A 23,913-nucleotide genomic window follows, 5' to 3' on the forward strand; every position below is an offset into this window, starting at 1 on the left:
AGAGCAAAACACAACAGTCAGAATGCAAAGAATTGCACAACTGAGCACATGCAACCAATATGGCTGTGGGCTTCTGCTTCTCTGTCAGAAGGCTACCATGCTATAGAGCAAACCACTCTTTTGAAATGGAGGAAAATGTCGAAAGTAGTCAAAATGCCTTCTAGGCAGTTTTCATGGTTAAAATATTCTCTGGATTCTAATCAATATTGTTTAAATATTTCCCCTAATAACATAATCGTCCCTAAAATACAACTTTACATATATATTTTTGTATACTTGAATAAAATATGCTGATTTTCTTAAACATTATTTCAACATTTTAAAAGTAATTAACTTATAAAAACATGTTTTGAACTAATTATATACAATATAACAATGTAGTATCTTGTTGACCAACTTTTGCTGCTTTTATCATCTTGATAACTAGGCAGCTTTCTTCCTCCTATCACCGCTACCAAAATGTCTGTTTTCCTATTCATTTCTTTTGGAACATACCACAGAGGTCTCCCTTAATGTGTGTTTTGCTATTGGTGCAGGTCCAAATGCGACTACGTGGAGATTTCTGGGTGCTAGGTTGGTGATTGACATATCCATCGAGCCAGCTGACTCGCACACAGTCCTCCATCATCACATCAAGGGAAATAAGTACAGTTCTGAGTAGAGATGTATTTGACTATGCTACAGCCATTCCACTCAAATGGAACTCATAAAGCACAGTTAAAAACCTCTGCCTTAGTCCACTGTTAATACCATTTCCATAGTGAGTTTCTCCTTGCATACTGGGATAAATGAATTGTTGTAAGAGCCAGCAATGTAGTTGAGATCATAGAATCGTAGATTTGTAGCGCGGGAAGGGACACCAAGGGTCATCTATTCCAACCCCCTGTCAAGCAGACATTCCGTTGTGGTGACTGCAACCTACATTTAAGGTGCCATTTGGTGCCCAGCGAGTTTCTAGCACTATCCCTTCTTCCTTTTGCCATTATTGAATTACATGTAAATTCTCTTTCTGAACTTGACCCCTCTACTTGGTTTGGAAACAGAAGCAGAACTTCAGAGCCAAGAAATGCATGCTGTTCGTACAAGCATACTCTCATCTGATTCACCAATTTGGTCCTCCAAATTGGTGGACCTACAACTCCCATCAACCCCATCAAGTTCAGCAACATTTGGAGGGCCAAAGGTTCCCCACACCTGAAATATACCTTCTCTCATTCTTATTATGAACTTCATCTGTAATTTTGATTTCTATGAGGGCCGTACTATAGAAAAACAAGGCCTAAGTTCAAAAGTAAGCAAACCATTCTGAACAAGATTAAGGTATTCAGGAGGTAATTTCCTTCCTCTTTATTAATGGAAAGCAATACAGCTGGCTCAAAACTAATGACAAATTGCTGCCTGCATGAATGCCCATCACACCAACTATGAGAGCTTTGCTGTAAGTAGATGTTAAACCAATTTTAGAATCACAGAATTGTAGAGCTAGAAGGGTCTCCGGGGGCCATCTAGTCCAACCCCCTGCAGTGCAGGAATCTCAATTAGATAATAAATTTATTATTATTATTATTATTATTATTATTATTATTATTATTATTACCCTGCCCATCTGGCTGAGTCTCCCCAGCCACTCTGGGTGGCTCCCTATCAAATGTTAAAAACAGTACAGCATTAAATATTAAAAACTTCCCTAAACAGGGCTGCCTTCAGATGTCTTGTAAAGATAGGATAGCTGCTTATTTCCTTCACATCTGAAGGGAGGGTGTTCCACAGGGTGGGCGCCACTACCGAGAAGGCTCTCTGTCTGGTTCTCTGTAACCTCACTTCTCACAATGAGGGTACTGCCAGAAGGCCCTTGGCGCTGCATCTCAATGTCCAGGCTGAACGATGGGGGTGGAAACGCTCCTTCAGGTATACAGGACCGAGGCAGTTTTGTATCATATTGTATATGACAGATGGCCATCCAATGACTCTGTTCCACTGTCCAACAGCTCTTACTGCCAGAAAGTCAGGATCTCCATTCTTATATCTTGAATTCATTAGTAATTTGAAAGCATTGAATCCATTATTTTCAAGCCAACAAACCCAAGTTATCATGCAGAAACTTAACTTTCTTACTGTGCTTATGTAGGAAGACATGGTTTACTATTAACACACCCTAGTATGTATAAGGTTTTTACAGATACTTGAATGTTTACTCAAGAGTGTTAGTTGGAACAAACAAAGCTAACACTGGAATGTGCTATACTGTTCCAACTAAATACATACTAGGCACATGAAAAGGCGCAGAAGAAAAGCAGTACATCAGTGGAAGCTTTTAAAACCTAAGGGGATTAACCTTTACCCCATCTTATGATATGCTGAACAGACTAACAACCTCAAAATTTTCATACTAGAAATTCCTAGCCCTTGACACATTTTTATAGTTCTTCTCTGCACCATGCACAATTATTTTTACTCAGCTGTGAATATTGGAAGTACCCTACCTAGTATTACAACTGAGGCTTCACTGCTACTGTGATTAGAAGCCAATTGTTTGAAAAATCATTTTAAATTCTGTTTTAAAAAAAATCTAGCAATAACAGCTGGGATAAAAAATGGAAACAAAGTAAGAGGGAAATGGAGAAGCAGCATGGATTAGGTGCTATAATAATAATAATAATAATAATAATAATAATAATAATAATTTATACACCACCCATCTGGCTGGGTTTCCCCAGCCACTCTGGGCAGCTCCCAACAGAATATTAAAAACACAATAAAACATCAAACATTAAAAACTTCCCTAAACAGGGCTGCCTTCAGATGTCTTCTAAAAGTCAGATAGTGTTTGTTTCTTTGACATCTGATAGGAGGGCGTTCCACAGGGCGGGCACCACTATTGAGAAGGCCCTCTGTCTGGTTCCCTGTAACCTCACTTCTTTCAGCGAGGGAATGTCTGGGCTGAACGATGGGGGCAGAGACGCTCCTTCAGGTATACTGTAGATCTTTCAGGACTGGGGTTATATGGTCTCCTTATAAGGTCTCTAGTTATATGCTAGAGCCCTGTTCAGTGAAGCGAGGCCACTAAAAGCCCAAGTCTGCTCCCCCTATGAACAACAAATATGTTCATATTTGGCCCCTACAAAGCCACAAATGCTTTTGTCCAAACCACTGTTTTGCCTTTGGGCTGGGCTAATAATGGAACAGCCAGACAGCAACTCTCAGAGGGATTTCATTTGCCAGTTTTAAACTTGAGAGAACAAGAAGCCCAGTGCCACTTGAAAGCATCTATTAACCAACCACTAGAACCCTATCCAAGACCCTTTTGCTCTCTAGCAATTCCAGCACACCAGTTTTTCCTTCACCACTATGGATGCTGGAACAGAAGAGAGGCGAAAATTCTCATAAAGACCAGGACAGGTATCCAATGCTACTCAGAGTAGATCCTTGAAGTTAATTGGCACAACAAACTTAGGTTCATTAATTTCAATGGGTGTGCTCCTGAGTAGGATTTAGTTGGATACAACCATAGGTCCTCACCACATTCTGCAATTTGTGCTTCTCAGCACAGATGCCTATTAATAGCATTTACTACTGCTCAGTCCTTGCCAGGTTACAGTGTCCTGTTCTGTAGTAAACACAGCCTACGTTAACAAGTCTATCAATGTAACTTTCCTGTTATGTCAAGACTTTTAGCTGGCTAATGATGACCATGGATACAGTGGTGTAGCTTTATTAATCTTTAAAACTATTATTTTTTTAAAAAAATCAACCATAGTGTTACAAGAACTACTATTTGCTGTGGAATTAATTTTTGACTGTTGTTTGTGAAAAGCAATAGTATGCAAAGAAATAAAAGCACCAGCAAGCTTGGAGAAATTGCAGGAACGGGTCAGAAAAAGAATAGACCTGTAGCACTTTAAGACTAATAAATTTATTATTACATAAGCTTTCATAAATAAATCTGCTAAATCTTTAAGGTACTACGGGAGTCTGTTTTTGCTGCAACAGAATAATGGCTCATAATCTGAAGTTTACACTCAAGATGGAGTTTATCCTGATACAAGATGTTGGTTAGAACTTCAGTCAGTGAACCTTATACCATGCATCTCCCAAAACAGCAATATTTACAAGCAAGTTTCTTTATCTATTTCCATCAGCTAGGCTTTTTACTTTTTAAAGAAACAAGGGGTTGTAGGCAATGCTAGTTCTACTCAGAGGAGACCTACTCAAATTAATAGATATTAGTTCCATTAATTTCAATGAGTAAGGAATCTATGTGGGACAGAAAATTGATCCCAACTGTCCTTAAGTATTTATTCACCCCAGAGAAATCCAGGGCCCACAGGACAATACAACTCAGTTACAAACTAGATTCAACCAAAACAGCAGAGGCAAGATGTATAGACCTCTCAAATGTAATCATTCTTAACACACCCTGTAAGCAATTTAGAATATAGGAGAGCTACAATATGCTAGCTACAGCCTGCAATGAATTCAGTTCAATATACCAAATATGTCAAAGTTGACTAAGAGGATAAACAAGATCAAGAAAATGGTAGTACTCACTCTCTCTTGACTTCAACTATTATAATTAAGGAAAATTCGTGAAGTACTTGCCTGGGAGCTACAATTTATAAACAATTACAAGAATGAACAGATCTTTCTTTTTCTTTTTCTATTAAGTTTTCTTCTTTAAATTTCACCGGAGACGCCCAAAAATACATTATGAAAACTTGTATTCTTGTACATACTGTATATAACAGTATACATATACATATACATATCTTTGTTTCTATGGGTCTTTGCAAGTACCCATCACCCCTGCTAATGAACAAAAATATTCTGTATAAAAGTAATGAAGATGTTACAACGCTTCTAAAATTTTAAGAGTTTAAACTTTACAAGTAAGAAGAGATTACTCTGATTTCTGGTGTTACTGCAGGGGAGAAGGAAGCCTGCCATCCACCTTGTAAGGCAGCTGTCATACTCCTTACCAGATTTGAAATCAGTAATTTTTATTATCTCAAGACTTGACTAAAACAAAAGCTGCTGCATGGACTCAGAAAACCGTTTAGTTAAATGATTGATCGTGAAAATAATTCATGTATATTCAGAATCCTGTGTTTTATTACAATTCTTATTTAAAAGCACCTAAAATTCTAGACACTGTACAAAAATCAAAAGCCATAGGCTCTGCCTATAGGTTTATAATTAACAGACATGATAACAAAAATCATTGGAAGAGAGGAGAAAAATAAGCAAATTTAGAAACAATTCATACATACAGTTTTAGAATTGTCATAATGATTAGGTAGAATGTTCCCTAAAGGAGACAGTTCTAAGACAGGAGGAGCCAAGTTATACCGTACTTGGCCCCAGCCAATTGGCTGTGTCACTTTTCACTTGCTGGGTGCAGGTGAAATGGCTGCTAATGAAGACAGTACAATGAAGAAACAGTAAAGTGTAAGAATATTATAATGTTTGCTAATTGAGAACAGTCTAGCCCAGATTTTCCTAACTGGGGGCTATATGGGACTCCCCAGGATATTTCAGGGGGGCCACAGGTGAAGATCACATAAATGGGGCCACAGCATGAGGCTAAGGGGGCCACAGAGGGAAGTGAGAAGTGAAGGGGGGGAATCATTTTTTAAAATCTGATTGGCTGGCTATCTGCTTGGCCAATCACAAGCGGGTATGTGGGTGCCCCACCAGGGCCTAATGCTCCTTTTTGCCACGTGCGTGTCCTGGTTTGTTTCCAGTGGGAGAGGACGATCGCTGAGGTTCCCATTTAGACCAGTAGAGCCCATGATCCAGAACCCCCAGGTCAGAAAACTGCAGTGGTGGAGTGGCAATGGGTAAGACTGGGGTGGATTTCACCCTGCTGCCAGTGCTGGGCCCAGTGGCAGCTTGGGCCTGACTCTGCAAGGTGCAGGGTGCAATCCACCCCAGCGCCTAGTGGATCAGGGCCTTCAGATGCTGCTGAGGGGTACAGGGCCTGTCAGCAGTGTTGGCATGGCTCTACAAGGTGCAGGGTGAAATCCACCCCAGTGCCTAGCCGAGCGGGGTCATCTGGTGCTACTGACTTGCATCTAGTAAATAACTAAGCGTCTACTCAGAAGAAAGCCACACTGAGTTCAGTGGGCCTTACTCCCAGGTAAGGGTGTGGAGGATTATAGTGTGCTATCACCAGGGGCCCCTCAGGATAACAAGATCTTTTTGCACCAGGTCAATGAGGACCACTTGCTTTTTAAAACTCTCCCATACTGTATATACAGCAATCCTTGTGTTTCTTTTGAACTGTATCTATAGGTTTCCCCCTCTGTGTCAAATAACTGGGGTCAAATAAGTGTTTATTTTTGTAATACATGGAAGGTGGATCTCCCTTGGGATGTTCTGGACACTCCTTCCTTGGAGGTTTCTAAACAGAGGATGGATGGCCATCTGTCATGGATGCTTTAGCGGAGATTCCTACATTGCATGGAGTTGCACTTGAAAGATGACCCTGGGGTCCCTTCCAGCTCTATGATTCTATGTTTTTCTCCTTCAACAATCCTATCATTTTATGTAATTGTATTTTGTAAAAAAATATAACTAAAACGTGTTCTATTCACAAACAAAACATTTAAAGAGCTACCTTTCTACCAGTAGGATTTGTTGGGGGGCAGAACATCATATTTGTAGTGATTTTTTTTAAAAAAAAAAAACTTATTGTGGGGGCACAAGAAGGAAACAAGATTGGAAGGGGACCACATTCGGAAAACGCTGGTCTAGCCAACAAGAATTGAAAAATAACTGCTTAGACTACAACAGGTTTAAAATAAAATAAAGACCTTTGACATTTATAATCATTGATTATAAATCAGCATACTTTTAAAAAGAAAAAAGTAAGAGAACATTCTAAAATGCCTCAAAATAAGCAAATAAAGTTATTCACCAGAAAAGAAGAGACTGAGGAGATATGATAGCCATTTTCAAATATCTAATGGGCTGTCACATGGAAGATGGAGCAAGCTTGTTTTCTCCTGTTCCAGAAGCTAGGACCCAGTCCAATGGATTCAAGTTACAAGAAAGGAGATCTGAACTAAACATCAGGAAAAGCTGTTTGACAGTGGAAAGGACTCCTTCAAAAGGAGGTGGACTCTCCTTCATTGGAGGCTTTTAAGCAGTGGTTGGGTTGGGTGGTCATCTGTCATGGATGCTTTAGTTGAGATTCCTGCACTGCAGGGGGTTCGACTAGATGACCCTCAGGGTCACTTCCAACTCTACAATTCTATGATTCTAAGACCTATGCAAAAGACCAACGAAAGTAGTTACTCTAGAATGATAATGGTAGATTTCAAACCACCACTACAATAACCATGACTGAATCAGCAAGAACCAATGAAGTTACTAGGAACTGTTGCCACTGCATAAGAGTAAAACACACACACACACACACACACACACACACACACACACACACACACACACACACAGAGCTGACACATATACCAAGGCAGCAATTCTACAAGACATGGTGGGACTTACTGCGGAGTAAGCATGCAGAAGATCACACTAAGTTTCCTGGGTACAGTAAATTAATACACTGCAGGCATATAGCATTTAATAATAATAATAATAATAATAATAATAATAATAATAATAATAATAATATCCATCCAAGAACACCAAGTGTAAAACATAGTACTATACACATAGTTTAGTTTACTTTCTACTATTACAGACAAGGCAAACACATTCCAATCAAAGCAATTTCTTGTCTTGGCTTACTGCCACATCTCTTTTGACCCTTATCAGGAGCCTGCAACCCTCCTGCTATAATAAGTACAAAGATTTGACTCCACAAAAACAACAAGTGAATTGCCAAGATCTTTTAGAAACTGCATTCAATTTGCCACAGCAAGGGTGAAATATAAATATGCAAAGGAAAAAACCACAAATACCAACTATTTTAGATTGTGATGTTCACAACTCTCAGATAACTCAAGGAAACCTCTCCTTGGTGAAGATTCAGCTATGACAGAATAGGTGACGGTAGCGTAAAATGTTTTATCTTAGTTTAGTTTAGGAAGTCATCTTTAATGGGTAGATCAATTAGCTAAAGCATTAGATGATTAATTGGTAGGAGGTTATTTTAATTTGTTCATTATTTAAAGCAACTTTTTCTGATGTGTTACTATAAAAACAGCAAGGATAAAAAATGAAAGTAAATAACAAGGCTCTTTATGAAGGGTTGGTAATATGTAAATTTAAGTCACTGAAAATAAGTCATCGGCTTCATAAACAATTTCCATCTCTTTACAGTCTGCAAATAGGATTTAAAGTTTCTCCTTCTAAATAGTTTGAGATAACAGATTCATATGCTTCCAATGCTGCTAAGTTATCTTTGATGACCAAGTTCACTTTATTTTGAGTGACCGCTCTGCAGTTTTGAAGCACAGTAGGTTGTATCCAATGTTTCTTCTACTCTTTGGTAAAACCAATAACACTGGGACAGTAGTGCTAAATAGCACCAAGCATTAAGGTCTGGTGTAGAGTCTCTGTTCATGATCCCAACCAGTGCTATTTTCCTAGAAAAAGAGGTGCCAAAACTCACCATGAACACCTCTCCTTTTCACTTGGAATGACAATGGTGCCCACCAGAGAGCTGCCGTAACTGAGTTCCTGTGAGTTCCCCCTGGAAAAAAAGCCCTGGTGGGTTGTGGGTTCGAGCCCCATGCTGAACAAAAGATTCCTGTATTGCAGGAGGTTAGACTAGATGACCCTTAGGGTCCCTTCCAACTCTACATTCTATGATTTATGGAACCCTTCTCAATTGAGATAATAGAATTGTAGAGATACAACAATCTTTCACATCAGCTACTTTGAAACAGCAGGTAAAAACATACCCATTTGTCCAAGTCTTTGGAACTTGATGTTTGTGTTAGTTGTACTTGAAGTTTAGTGTTGTTTTTAGAATGGTTTTGTCTTGCATAATTTTCCTATATTCATGTTTATACTTTATTTTGTGTTGCAAGTTGCCCTGAGCTCTGCTCTGGAAGAAGGTGGATATTAAAACTCTGAAATAAATAAATACCTATTTTGTCATAGTAAAGAACAAACCTATTCTTTAGTTTCTGAATAGGTATATAAAAATGTTAACATATTAGCTAGAGTTAGATAGTGTACACTAATCAACTGCCAATTTCACTACTTTGAGCTGCAGTTCTATACTTACTTTCTTGGGAGTAAAGTAAGCTCGATTGAACATGATGGGACTTACTTTCGATGGGAAATGTATATGATTGTATTATACTGTTAAAGAAATGTCTGTTGGGTCTGGGAAGAGGAGAGACAGGATTACTATTTACCACTGTCCTGTCCAAAACTAGTTTTTCACAAGAAATCATTCTCATCTGAGCACTTTCAGAATGTTCAATCCTTTCTTTTCTATCCTTGACTAACTTTTTTGTTTATACATTGAACGAAAATTGAAAACAAAATAAGCACTGGTTATAATCAAAGGCTTTAGATAATTTTCCTAATCTAAATTTTACACAGACTTTTGACATATTTTGACAACAAAAGTCAGTATTACTAACTAGGCCATATTTTCAGTAATTTTCTTCTATCCCCCTTAATCATATGCCTCTAGTTTATTACCAAAAAGCGGGAGAGCACAAACAAGAACTGCATCTGCTGTCCCTGGGCCCCAGCGTTCTTCCACAATCTAACAATTGCTGTGTTCACTGTCATCCACACAGAAATGAATCTTCAAGGCCAGCCCTGGCTAAAGGAGCAGTTGACACATCCAACACGCTACAAGCTCCAAATATTGACAAGGCCAAGGGAAGCCCAACTATAGTTCCTACTTCTCATACTAGAAAACAGGAGAAATCCCATCCTGCTGAGGAAGCCAATGAAAGCTTAATAAACACTTCATTCAAAGACTTGTCATGCTTCTTTTCCCTTCAATGCAAAAGTCAATCAATAACTCACACAGCTGCTGCATTTCTCTGAAAGCAGAGATTATTAGAACTTTTGTAATCCCACTCAGACAACCTCAGCAACTGCCCATACCCTTGCACATATTTTAAGAACCACAGACCTGCCCTTTTGCGAAAACGGAACAAAAAAGTGTCAAATCACATGTTGAAAATCCATAATTTAAGCGAACATTTAACCCCATCATATAAATATAACAGTAAGGCCTATAGGAATACAAGTGGGCCATTGGCTGCCCTGGCTCCATATTTTCATTACACTGATTTATTTTAGCCTTGAGGGCCCATTCAGATATTAGTCTAACAGTGCAAGAAATGCTGTGAAGAAATATACTGAGTAAACCTGAAACATTGGTCTGAATACCCAACAAACCTATTTTGTCGCTCTAGATTTCACAAGACCATTGGAGAGTCTGACCTATTTTCCTTGGGGGCATGAATGGAAATAACTCCTGCATTTTGTGCAGAAAATGAGAAACTGGGTTGAATCAACCCTCTGTTTCGGGAGTTTATAATGTTTGCTTTGAGGCAACTGCAATATTTTTACATATTTTTTTAAAAGTCATGATCTAGTTGTACAAGCTGAACTTTAACATAATATCTTTTTCTCATACCATGTTAGAACAACCTGCTGGATTTCCATAAGTACACTGCTGTTTTCCTTTGAATTATCTCTTTGTGTCTCTTGTGTGATAGGTGTAAAGGAGGGAGGGCAGAGTGGCAAGCTAGTTGACCCTGGCCATTATTTTGAGGGCAAAATATTTTACAGGGTTGCTAGCCTTACTTCAATGTTTGCTTCCTGTTTTCTCCCTGTTGGAGCTCCTTCAGAAGATGAACCAAGGGGATTACCAGGATCAAGGTGAAGTGAGGGAAAAAGAAAAAATCTACCATTTCTCTCTCTTTCCTCCTAGGAGGCCAACATACACGACTTCCCCACTTAACTCCTGCATTTTCAGGCCAACTCTCTGTGGCATTCTACACTGGGCCCAATACCATAGCTGGCTGCGACAGACTCATGATCATTTGTTTTTCACAATTTGTTCATCTACAGAAGTAGGAACAAGGAGAGGCGGCATCAACCTACATTCAGCCATGGAACTCTTCAAGCATCTTTGGGGCAGTTGAAATGTTAAAATGGAGAGGGGAGGGCCACGTAGGGTGCCTTGAGCTCCTTGAAAGAAAGGTAGGATAGAAACATAACAAGCTAATAAACAGACCTATTGATGGCAGGAAGGAACGGAAGCAGATGGGAAATTCAGAAGAATAAAAGTGAGAACGAGGCCCTATTTAGAAACTCTCTCTCGGTTCAACGAAACATGAGGGTTTTGGACCTTACTTGTGAACCGCCACCGCCGCCAAAAAGAAGGATGCTAATCTGGCAATTGATAGACAGCGAATGAAAGTAGGGGGCACTGCCTCTGAGCACGTGTAGAGCGCAGCCCCGCCCCCACCCGAAAAGTGACCTTATTAACGGCGACTGCGCCCCTTCCTCACCTTGGTCGAGCGGGGGGGGGGGCAGCAGCCCCTCCCCGTCCCTCCCGAGCGACCTCCTTCTCGCACACGCCCCACAGGGTCGGGACAAATTCCTGAGAAACAACGGTGATCGAGCGAGCGAGGAGGCCGCTCCGGAGTCCAGAGTCGTCGATGCAACGCGGCGGCGCTCTTTTCCTCCCACCGCCCCCCCTGAGGCCCACCAGAGACTCACCCTTGGAGTAGAGGGACTTAGGGGACTCGAGGTCGAGGTCGGCGCTGAGGAGAGAGATGAAGTCCGAGGGCATCGCAGCTCCGCGGCCCGGCCGGGGGGAGGTGGCGGCGGTGGGGGGCGGGACGGGGGGGCACGGACGGATGGTCGCCGCAGCGGTTGCTGACCACAGGCAAGGGGAGCGGAGGGGGCTGTGCTGCGGCGGCGAGAGGCGGGACCAGGGACAGAGGAGGCGCGGGCCGGGCTCTTATTCAGCCACCGCCGCTCCTGACAGGAATTCGGTGCCTGTCGCCCAGCAGGACCGCCCCCTCTCCGTTGACATTGCGCATGCGTCGCCCGGCTCTCGAGCCACGGCGACGGTGAAAAAGAGAGAGGAAAACACAAAAACCAACGGGAAAAGGAGGCGCATGCGCAAGGCCTCAGACCGCGGGGGGGGGGGGGAGACGGCGGGGCAGCGGCAACAGGCGACGCAAAATGGACGTTGTGCGCGTTTGCGCCGTGCTCGGCAAACAAGTACCCTCAAGCCTTCGACGCATGCGAGCCTCTCGCGTATACGAACCAGAGGCGGCTTTAATGCGCATGTGCCAGTTCTTGTATGGACAGGGGCCTCGCGCAGTCAATTCGAGGGTGGTTTCTGCGCCTGCGCTACAGGGGATATTCGCGAGAGAGAGGCCTCTTTGTCAGAGTGGAGGGAGGTGGCTGTACAGCTTCCTTTTCAGATTGGGGGGGAGGGCAAAGAAGAGTCAAGGCAATCTCTTAGGAAGAGTGAAGAGCTGTAGGCTGTGCCGTCGTCGCCGGCTTTTTTTTGTAATTGCTACTTTTGTTTTAACTGACGTGCTTGATCACTGGTGCGTTGTATTTATTTCGCATCTACTGACCAAAAGATGGGGACAGAAATATTTAAGGAGAGGAAGAATTAAGAGGTCCACTTCTGCGTCAGTTTTCAGAAGGGTATTGCCCTTTTCTAGGCTGCAGGGGAAAAACAGCTACGCCACCGCCAAACACCGAATGTCCTGTGTTCCCTTTGAGCACCCTTGCCTTGAGTGGTTCTATATCACATTTATTATGGCAGAAGCTTTTGCAGCCTGTGCTGTCTGACCATTTGTGCTCCACTAGTCCATCTATCTTTAAGGCGCCACAAGGCTGTTTTCGGTGAAGGAAGGTTGCTCCGTGGCAGGCAGCACCACCTTTGCATACACAAGGACAGAGGCTGAAGTCCCAGTTAAAAAAATCATAATTAAGTAGCAAATTACTGGGAACGTCCACTCCCGTTGGAAACCACGGAGATCTGTTGCTTCACTGGGCTTAAATGGCCTTATAGTGCAATGTGTTCATATAGTGGCTTCTGCCTGCCCCTGCCTTCTGAATCTCAGGTCCTTATAATTTATTTTAAAAACCAAAAAAACCCCTGGGGCTTCAGCCTCTGCCATTGTGTATGCAAAGGTGTACCCTAAAAGGAAACATGGAGACTATAAAATGATAGGAGGTGAAGTGCAAGCACTAGAGGGAAAAGGTGCAGAGGCCCCACTCTCAATAGGCAAGTTCTTGAGAATCAGAATGTACAATTATGAGTTTTCTGTTCCCTCTTGTACCACGGAAGCCATAGGATAATTAAGGGGGGCTCTCCCAATTAGTTCACAGTGGGGAAAGCCAGGTGTATCTCCTCAGTATGTTGCCTACGTAAAGGAGTAATAGTAACATATTGATTACATAATAGCTTACCCTGCCCTTGAGTGGACTACAGTCAAAGATCAGAATACAGTACTGTACAATAAAACACATGGACCTATAACCTAAAATAACTTAGAGAAGGCAGCAAAAGCAATAAAACAAAAGCATAAAATCATCAGCAGACATAAAATAGACTAACATTAAAAGGTCATGGAAAACAAAAAGGTATTTGGTGCTAAACTGACATCCAGATGACTCACAGGTGAGCCTCTCTGGAGAGACCTTCAGCAACTAAGGCTCCACCACTGAGAAGGCCCTTTCCTCAAGAGCCACCCATCACACCGCTGCAGAGAGAACCTGGAGAATGGCCTTCACTAAAGATCTTTATGTATAGAGAGGCCCAACTGGAGACAGGTGATACTTTGAAAAATGCAGGCAAGCCATCAAGAAGGTGGAAGTTGTCATACTGGGTTTGAGTAATACTTCATGCAGGTAAACAACATGACAGTTGTTGACTCCATATTCCACCATCACCAGTGATTGTTTTATGTTTTTGACCCTGTTCTACATGTCTGAATCTTCTGAATTTCTGTTTTATTTTCTCTTTATATGCTTTCTGTATTTTTATATTTCAGATTAACTGGTTTCAGGTTGTGGTTTTGTTTTAAAATATTGCTTGTTTTAGACAGCAAACTGCTCAAAGATTTTTGAAATGATAAGCAGTATGTAAATTCTTTTAAAAGAAATAAGAATAGTGCAAACACTGAAAAACAACTGTATACTATTGTTTACTTTGGTATGCAAGTATTATTAAATCAGGTCCAAACCATCCTATTGTGTGTGGCCAAGAATAGGGATATAGACAGGTTTCCTATCATGAGCACCACCACTTGTCAGGTGAAGGAAGTGGCTTTTGGAGAAAGTGAGGGGGATGTGCATTCCAACTTCCCCCAGGCCGTCAGCTATGCCAGCCCTCGTCTGTGTCTGTTTAAACCGCAGACAGGAGATGACTACAAACCACATACTCTGTATGGTTGAGTCACATGTGCACACACATACTTTCTGTGTGTGACAAGAGGCACCTCCTTTGCCTAATTTCCTGCACTTCTAGTTCAGTTCCAGAGTACAGAAAAAGTTCGTGTGGGTATGCAAACCATCTAAAATGTGAATGTGTTAAGTCTCCTAGCTGTCTTGATTCTTGCCATTCTGGAATCTACTTTTTCCTCACCAAATCCTTGGCCTCAATTACACCCAACACAGCCATGAATCTACTGCATTCCAGTAAAGTACCACAGGGAAAATATTTCTTCTTATCAGTTGTGAATTTTGCCATTATTCATTTTCTGCAAATGTTCCCATGATTGTAGGAGATAATCAGTTTTCTTCATGCCATTATTCTCTCCACCCCACTTGTTCTTTCTAAAAGAAACAAATCCAATCTTTCCAATCTGCCTTCATTCAGAAGGCTTTTCATTTTTGTTGCCCTTTTTCTCAGCCTCCTCCGCACTTTGGGAGGCTGCATTTTTCCCCAGCTTTCCTCTTCATCCTCGATCACTTGTTCTTAAGCTTAGACATACACACAAAAACTGTGTCTGTAACTGAGAGAAAGAAACAAATGCTACAGCACGCACAATAAAACAACTTGATGCCATTCTAACACTGCTGACATTACTTTCTCCTGAAAGCTGTTTAGAGAGTCCATTTTTAATGCCATTTTAATCTTTGTTGTGGAATATTTTACATTGTCTTAGATTAGTGACATTCCCATGTTCCCATGAGGGATGCCAGTCTTGTATGTTTCTAACCCTGTTCCAAACACCCATTTCAACATGCTGATGAGGATCCGGACTGGACTGTTAGACATCACTTTTTATCATTAAAAACCCCAAGATATTCTAAACTGTTAAGTAGGTAAGGGAAATGTGCCATACTCACTGGGGCTGAATGTTCAGCAACATCTGGAGGGCCAAAGGTGTAAACACCACACCTGGTGTAAACAGTACTAAACTAGACGGACCAATGACCTGATTCAGAATAGGAAAAGTTTCCTTTGTTCCATTTTAATTGCTTTTCAAAAACATTACAATCCTATTTGTATAATTATTAGCAAGTACATATAAGATAAAACCAAGAGCAACTTGAATGTTTGCCTTATGATGGAAATAGTGCATGTATGTTATACAAAAGGCAGGAAATTAATTGGGATGAGCCAATTAACAATTTAAGCCAGTCGTTATTTTAATCAAATTGTGGGGGGAGAAAATAAGCAGGTGTTTCCTTAATATACCACTAGCTGGAGCGAGGCAGTTGATTATTTTCCAATAGTAATTGGAAAATAATGTGCATCTGTCAAGTGCTCTGGTGACCCCAGGCCATGCTGGCACTTCCTGACTTGTTGCTAAGCTTGGCAGGGCCTTTGTTGTGTTGCCGCCTTTTCCCCTCGTGGCATCCTTAGAGGAAGGACAGTGGTGGACCTGTGAGACAAAGCTAACAATGCCTTTGTGCAGAACCCAAAGAGCTGCTGCTATAGTTCTGTGTACAGTGATTTTTTCTTTTTTATAAAAACCCTACATCTATAGAGATCACCTACTACAGTACTGTGTGTTCTCTATTGCTAGAACTTGACGCGAAGAATGGGGTGTCAGTTCTTTTGTGATGAGCGGTCAAGAGCCTTCCAGGAATAGAGATGCGTTTATGCAAAATGCTGCTTCCATTTTACGATCCTTAGCAGTCTTTTAACCCTCACTGAGGGAGGAATTAAAGCAGGTGTGGGGACCCTCAGACCAAGGGAATCCAAATTCAGCCTACCAGAACTATTCCCATTTGTCATTATTATTATTATATTGCCTTTCATATCTGTAAATGGTGTATGTGTGTGTGTGTGTGTATATATATATATATATATATATATATATATATATATATATATATGAAACATATATCTTGCTAATATACAGAATAAAACAAATATTAAAAAAAAATACAAAATGGACACTTGTGGCAGAGATGTATTCATCCAGGTGGGAAGGCTTGTCAGAATAAAAATATCACCAGTTTCTGGAAAAGTGCAGATAGTGAGCACCTGTTGCCTCTCAACAAAAATGCTGTTCCACAGAACAGTGGCACCCGCACTGAAAGCCCTGCTAGTGTTCTAACTTTGAGGTGCAACATGTGGAAGTGCCTTTACCGTGGGTGTGTCACACTAGCAAGGAAATAATTTATGTAATTAAATTTTGAATTGGTCAAGTACAAAAACTGATGCTAGTGCTATACCTTTCAAGTGCCCAGAAGCGCTTCTCTCTCACTCTCTCCCCCTCCTTCTGTCTTGCCACCCACCTATGCTCCCCCCCCCCAGTTCCTATTTCCCTTCCCTATTTTCCTAGAACAGCTTGGACCAGCTTTCCCAAAACTTGTGCCCTCCCAATGCTTTGGACTACTAAGTCCCAGCCAGTATGGGAGTTGTTGTCCAAAACATGTGGAGGGTATCAGATTTAGAAAGACTGCTGTCATAATTGTATTCCTTAAGGTCCCCAGGATCCTTTGAGCTGCAGGTTGTCTCTTTTTGTTAGGGACCACCTGGTGGGACTTTCACCAGTTGAGCTTAGGCACCCATATCATCAGGACCTGTGTGCTATCCTGCTTTTCTTAGCATAGCCTTTCCTACCTACAGCTCCTAAGATTTTCTCAAAGGTAGTGGTTTCCACACCTGCACTTCGTCTTCTCCTTTTTGCTCTCCTGGCTTGCCACTGGGCTTACTAACCTTTATCCCTGCTTATAACCCAACTACGGTAATTCTTCCCTAGTTTCACTTTCCTTGCTCTGTAGCCTGTCTGTGGCTTATAAAACCCTCAAATAGCTGCATTTTCTTGCTCTCTCTTATTCTATATCCCTGGGACTTTTCTCTGATGTTCCAGTGCATCTAGGTAATGCTCCAGAGCTGCCACCATCCCATCACCTCTGCCCCCCCCCCTGTATATTTATTTCAGCTGGCCTCAGTCCATTATACAGTAGCTGTGGAAATGCATACCATTTTCCTAACCAAGGGCAATATTCTCCTTACAACAGCGTTATCAGCTGCCTTTAAACAGTGTTTTATTGAAGCAGGCCTTTAAAAGTTTTGTAATACCATAAAGACGGGTCCCCACCACCACCACCACCAGCAACAACAGTCTTTTAAAGATCTCATTTACTGCTTTTTACACCCCCAGTTGTGGTTTCCTGGTTCCTGGTTCTGACATGGAAAGCATACAGTAAAATCCTTAAGTGGCAACAGAAGCACTAGTCAATATAAAAGCAGGCAGTAAATGAGCCACACTGGGGCCTTTGGCCTCCTCTCTTCCCCACTGACTGGAATTGCTTGCACAAGGCTAGTGCAATATGCCCCTTGCACAAAGAAAGTCCTCCCACAAGCCAGGGAAGGTTTCCTCAGCGGACAGCCTTACTTGGAGGAACGCCTCTTTCCCATACAAACCTGCCCACTCACTAGGATTGTTGGATAAGACCCTCCTGGTCATGCGGTGATTTGCAGAGGTGGTCAGAAGGAGGAACTTCTGTGGGGTAGCCCCCTTCCTGTAGAACCATATCCCATAGCTGTCACCTTTTCCCTTTTCTTGCGAGGAATCCTATTCGGAATAAGGGAATTTCCCTTAAAAACCGGAAAATGTTGACAGCTATGCCATATCCCCTCTGAATAGAGGCCAGCCTCTACATCAGAAGTGAGGAAGCTCAGGCCTTGAGGCCAAATGCAACCCTCCATCTGGCCCTTTGGACAGCACCCAAGCCACGGCCCCTTCCAGCTGTGTTCAGCTGGAAGGTGTCCTTGAACTGTGTTAATGCCTCTTGCATACCTGGGTGGAGGATGCCTTAAACCAGTGCTTTTCAACCAGTGTGCCATGGCACCCTTGAATAATGGTCAGGGGTGCTATGGGCCTCTGTCCCTCTTTCCTTCCCTCTATCCTCTGGTGCCTTCTTGGGTCTCTGCCTCCCAAAGGCTTGTGTGGCTGTTTGTTGCAGCAGCCCTGGCTACAAGCTCCCCAGGTGAATGGTGCCTCTGGGGCTGGTCAGGGGGTGCTTCCCAGGCCTCTGTGGGGCACTGTGAGGAGGCACCTCTCTTTTAGCTCTGGGACCAGGGTCAGCAGCAGTGGCTCCCCAGAGGACTCCCAAGGAGCGAAGAGAGGAGGCTGAGGGAACACTCCACAAGGGAGGGTGTTTGAAAAAGGGTGAGGTGCTGTCAGCTCGGCAGGCAAGGGGTGACATAACTGGGCTCCTGAGCCCCACAGGTTGCCACAGAAAGAATGTAGTTGGTCAAGGGAGCCGTGGACCCAAAAAGGTTGAAACCTGTGCCTTAAAACCATAAGCTCATTGGGACAGGTACTGTCCATTTAACTCTGTGCTGGGTCATGTGAACTACCAACCCTGTATTAAAATAACTTTTATTTTTATTAAATAATCATAGAATTGTAGAGTGTGATGGGACCCTAAGGATCATCTAGTCCAACCCCCTGCAATGCAGGAATATGCAGCTGTCCCGTACAGGGATCAAACCTGCAACCTTGGCATTATCAGCACCATGCTCTAACAAACTGAGCTATGTGATATTATTTACAGTGGTACCTCTGGATGCAAACGGGATCTGTTCTGGAGCCCCGTTCACATCCTGAAGCGAACGTAAGACACGACTGCGCGGTCGCGTCTCGCCACTTCTGTGCATGCGCATAACATCATTTTGAGCATCTACGCATGTGCGAGCGACGAAACCCAGAAGTAATGCGCTCTGTTACTTCTGGGTTGCCGCGGAGTGCAACCCAAAAATATTTAAGCTGAAATGTATTCATCCCGAGGTATGACTGTACTTAGTAACAATATTTGTATGCCATCCCATAAGGTAAAGTTCTTCCAAGTTCTTGTTCTTGTTGCTGCTGCCGCCGCCGCGGCTGTTTACTTACTGGAGAAACACCTTTGCAAGCATTCATCTTTGCTATAGTCCTGTGAGACTGACCATGCAAGAGGATGCTGGGGTGTAACACATGATTCAAGGGCTGTGTCCCAAGTTTGTTGCAACAAATTCTGGAATGTATCTCTTGGACTTATTGCTGCCCTCTATAAAAAAAAATCTCTGCCACCCCAGGAAGCTGACCTTGAGTTGCATATGCAGACAAACAATGCTGACACCACAGCCACATAGTTTCAATCCCCTTTTCACAATGGCCCTCTCAAAGTAGGTTAGACAGAGAGTGAGCTTTTTGGTTGAACCAGGATTTGAACCCAGGTCTTCTCACTCTAAAGTTCTACACTCAGTCCTTGTACCATAGTGGCTGTCTTTGAGCCTGAGCATCAAAACAGGGAAATGCCAGGCCTTGCTAGCTCTTCATAAGATATTTTGCATGAGCTCACACACTTCTTAGTACTTGTGTCTGAGGTTATAGCACCAGCTGTTCCTAGCCATGTCTTACAGATTAGCAATAAATACAAAGTTGAGGTGCACAGGGACCTTTGTCATAGTAAAAAGTGCCCCTGTTTCTCTTAAGGAATCAAGAAAGTTGCCACAGTGCACACCTCCCCCCCAAAAAATGTTGAATACAAACAGACACGTACAGAAGAGTTTGAGGACATTGCCTTTATTAGAAAAAGCTCTGAAGGTTGAGAGAATGCATTCAGGTGACAGAACAGACAGGAGAGAAATATGTATTTGGGAGGCAGGGGATTAGAGAAGAAGCTGTTTTATATAGTACTCCCTTATTACAGCCTTTGTTGTTCCTGGAAATATTCTGGTATTATAAAATAAGGTGCCAGATTGTCTCAATTAATTCTGCAATTCTTTCAATTAGGGGTTTTGTTGGTTGTTACATAGCAGCTATGATGGAATATTTCAGAAACCCTGAATAATGTGGAAAAAAAAGGTTTTCAGCTCAACATACCCACTGCCTGTTCTCTCTCTCATTTGTTTGTGACAGTCCCTCTGAACCAACCAAAAATAAAAGCATATTAAAAATTACAGGACTAGCATCATATAACTTTTGCACTCCAATTACTCACAACTCAGTCCTATCAAGCTGCAATTATTAATCAAATGATGAGACCAGAAATCAAATCTGTTCTACCCCATGACCTTCTGAAGTTTAGCTACAGCTATGTTAAAAATGATACTTCAAGAACTATCCACATGTGCTTTGTAGGATCTAATATTCAACTACAAAAATGGTCTGAAATCCATGCATATGTCAGTCACTCCACTGTGGATAAAATCACCCCTGAACAGGTAACCTGACTATGAAACTACTTGGTGCTCCATAGGCCATTGGCTACATCTAAATTTTAAACAATGTCAGGGCTTGGAATTTCCCTCCTCTACATATCAGGAAAATGTTCAGTTTTGCTAGCGTGAAAGAGAACACCAACCCGCAATCCTCTCCCTGGTAAGCTATTAGATTGGTAGGGTGTGGAGAGTGACTTTCAGAATATAATAGAATGGGGTGGACCACACAGACCCCACTCCCATCAAATGCTATTGCCATAACTACCAAATCTCTTGAGGACATGCAGGGCTATAGCACTCCTTAGCAAGATTGCATTTCTAATTAAAAGCGTAAAGTTGCTGGTTGAAGATCTTTTGCTAAGGCTCCTGCAGTCAGAACCATATTCAACAAATCTGACTTCCAGGTAGATATGCCTTGGACAGCAGTTGTCATGTGCTATAAGTTACTCTTCCTTAAATTTTGTAAAGAAGGGCGTCTTTACACAACTGCCTGCATTTTTGGACTCTTGTTGAGGATAGTGTGTGGCTGGGGTAAAGGCACTTCATGGATGAGCTGCTGCACTTTAAAATATACCTGCACCCCATTGCTAAAAGAAAAAAACTGACATTCATGGATACATGTTTTTGATTTGGGTGGGAGTGGGTTTGAATCTAAAGTTTGTCCTAGACAACATTATAGTTGCAAAGATCTTTTATTAAGGGCGACTCGAGCCAGGTTTTGCTCGTTGCTCACCCTCCCCTCCTATTTTGATAGCCTTATCCATTGGCGTTTCCTCCTGGCCGCTCTATCTGGCTGGTCTTTAACCCCGCATTAAATTAGCCCAGCAAGAAGCTAGGTGGCACGTTTCGTGAGCAAAGGCGTCACGTCGAGCCCCCTTGGGTGGCTTGGCGAAGGAGTCTCCGAGGAGGGCATTTCAATGACCCCCCCCCCTCTCCCAGACTGAAGAGCAGGAACCCCCCCGGGGAGTCTCCTTTTACAGCCCTCTCCGAGGCACTCGGGCTTGGGAGAGGGTGGGAGCGGCGCTGAGCCAAGGAAACTCGAGGGAGCGGACCTCGTCGGTGGGCCAGGGGCACGGAACGCCCCGCAATTCCCGCGGCCCAGAGCCGTTCCCTCGGGGGCAGTAGCGCTTCTGACAGCAGGAAGCGCTCTTCTTGGAAAAAACTGTTCCGAGGAAGGGCCGCGGCTGAGGTGTGCACGTAGGCGGTCCCCGGCTCCATCCAGACCGGACTGGGGAAGACTTTCGCCGGTGCCCGGAAGTCTGGAGAAGTTAACCGCTGCTGGTGAGCGTGGACAAGACTGGGTTAGCTGGAACCCAGCAGCCTGACTTTCGGGCGTCGCAAAGCAAAGGCAGGCGCTGCCTTGGTGGAAGGGCTGGAGCCCAGAGGCTCTTTCCGTGGCTTGCTCGCTCCAGCCCTGGGCCGGCTTACCTGGGGGGGCGGCGGCGACGGCTCTCCCTCCGAGGGCGCTCCAAGGCCAGTCGTGCAGCGGCGCAGCGCAGAAGGCGCTCTCGTCGGCCAGCATGGAACGCATGGCGGCCACGTCGTGCCAGGGGCGCCTGCGCGGGTCCAGCCTGCTCGACGGACGGGCAGAAGGGCGTCTCAGCTGCTCGGGGCTCGCGCGCTCCTCTGCTCGGCCGCGTGCGGAGCTGGGGACCATCGGTCTCCCCCGGGGGGAGGAGCTCAGCCGCGTGGCGCCCTTCCCTCCGCCCCGGCAACAGGTATTTATTGCGCAGTCCGGGCCGCGGGCCTGCGGATTAATGGCCACTTGGCACCAACACCGGGGCGGAAGGGGAGGGGGCGCACACTGTGTCCTGCTGCCGCCCTCCCGCTTCAAGCCCCACGAGAGGGGCTGTTCTTGCCCCCCAGAACAGACGAGCAGAGCCCTCTGACCTTGAGCAACGCGGGGAACGAAGACGCTTCCCCACCCCAAGCAAACGCCGCTTTCGGTAGCCAGAACCGACAGACTGCTGACGCCGCCATTTCTTTCTCCTCGAGGGGGCAAAGTGGTGTCCAGAGGGGCTTCTCCTGCTGCCGCTTCGTTCCCTCATGGGAGGGGAAGAAGAGGCTGAGCTGTTTGTTGCTTGCGAACTTGGTCATCGGCTTCCCGATCCTGGCCCGATTGCTCTGACTGTCAACTAGGTTTCCAGGCCCGACTCAAAGTGCTGGTTTTCCCCTATAAAGCCCTAAATGTCTTAGGAGCACAATACCTTAAGGAGTGCCTCTCTCCATATGAACCTACCTGGCCCCTGCGATCATCATGCGGCCCTTCTTTGTGTGCCTCCTTGTGTTTGTTGGGTTAGATTTTGGGTTTTATTATGCATTTAGTGTTCTCATTTTGTATTTTTATGTTGTTTACCGACGTGATCTTCAGGTGAAGGGCAGTATACAAATTTAATAAATAATAAGGAAGGAGCTCAAACTCCCTCATCATTTTAGTTATCCCTTTTCAGCACCATGATAGCATCTTTGAGATGGGGCACCACAGAACTTGCCCCCAGGGCAGCTGGAGAGAGAAACAAAACAACCCAGTACTGAGGATGGTGCCAAGCTTGCTTTGCACCTTTTGTTTTCCTTTAAGTAACAGGGCTAACTTGAGTAGTCACTTTTCTTCTTGAGGACTGCCCACTTACTACTCCATAGCATAGCAACACCAAGACCAAGCACAGGAAGCTGTCTTATCCAAAATCAAATCTTTTGGTCCGCCTTGCTAAGTTTTACACCAACTTGCAGCAACTTACACCAACTTGCAGCTGCTGTCCATGGTTTCAGATGGGATTTTCCTAGCCCTGCCTCAAGATGCCATCGGGGATGCATGCAAAGCAGATGCTTCTCCCCTGAGCTGTGGCCCTCCCCTCCCCCTTCAACGAAACAGGGTCAGAAGAAAGGGAGAAGAGCTCCATTTTCTTCCCTGAAATAGGCTTCCCCCATAGTGTCCCAACAGCACTCAAGTCAGGCAGGGCTGGTGGCTAATGAGGAAAAAATGAAGAGTTACAGGGGGCTTGCGATGGGAACCAAAATCCAAATTTCACCAACCATTATAATCACCCCGTATTCCAAGGGTAGCCAGCATTACACTCTTCAGGTGTTCTGGACTGCAACTCCCATCATCCCTGACCATTGGGCATGTGGGCTGGGACTGATTTGACTTCTAGTCCAAAACATCTGGAGGGCAATAAATTGGCAACCTCTGCCTAATTTCAGTTCAGTTCTCTTGGTGCCATCACACATGTAATAAAAGCAGCAAGAGCCACACTGAAGTAGGAAGTAGAGTGGGTTATTGTTCATAAAAGCTTCCGCCACAACAAAACAGCTAGCCTTTA

The 23,913-nt window shown here is 43.7% G+C and overlaps 1 protein-coding gene across 2 annotated transcripts in view; it reads right to left on the minus strand.

Moving 5' to 3' along the window:
* The window catches only part of NFAT5 (nuclear factor of activated T cells 5), a 66,181-nt gene extending 43,846 nt beyond the window's left edge, over nucleotides 1-22,335 (minus strand). The window contains exon 1 of one of the 2 annotated variants that reach the window (XM_083752086.1): nucleotides 22,022-22,335. In XM_083752086.1, the coding sequence (XP_083608212.1) occupies nucleotides 22,022-22,250 (229 nt within the window). In that variant the 5' untranslated portion in view covers nucleotides 22,251-22,335. Of the gene's footprint in view, nucleotides 1-11,670; nucleotides 12,603-22,021 lie in introns of those variants that run through there. The other variant, XM_083752088.1, reaches the window with a different exon arrangement.
* Nucleotides 22,336-23,913: the final 1,578 nt, after the last annotated feature.

The sequence above is a fragment of the Podarcis gaigeae genome (genome assembly GCF_964106915.1).
Source record: "Podarcis gaigeae genome assembly, chromosome: 8".
Classification (NCBI taxonomy): Eukaryota; Metazoa; Chordata; class Lepidosauria; order Squamata; family Lacertidae; genus Podarcis; species Podarcis gaigeae.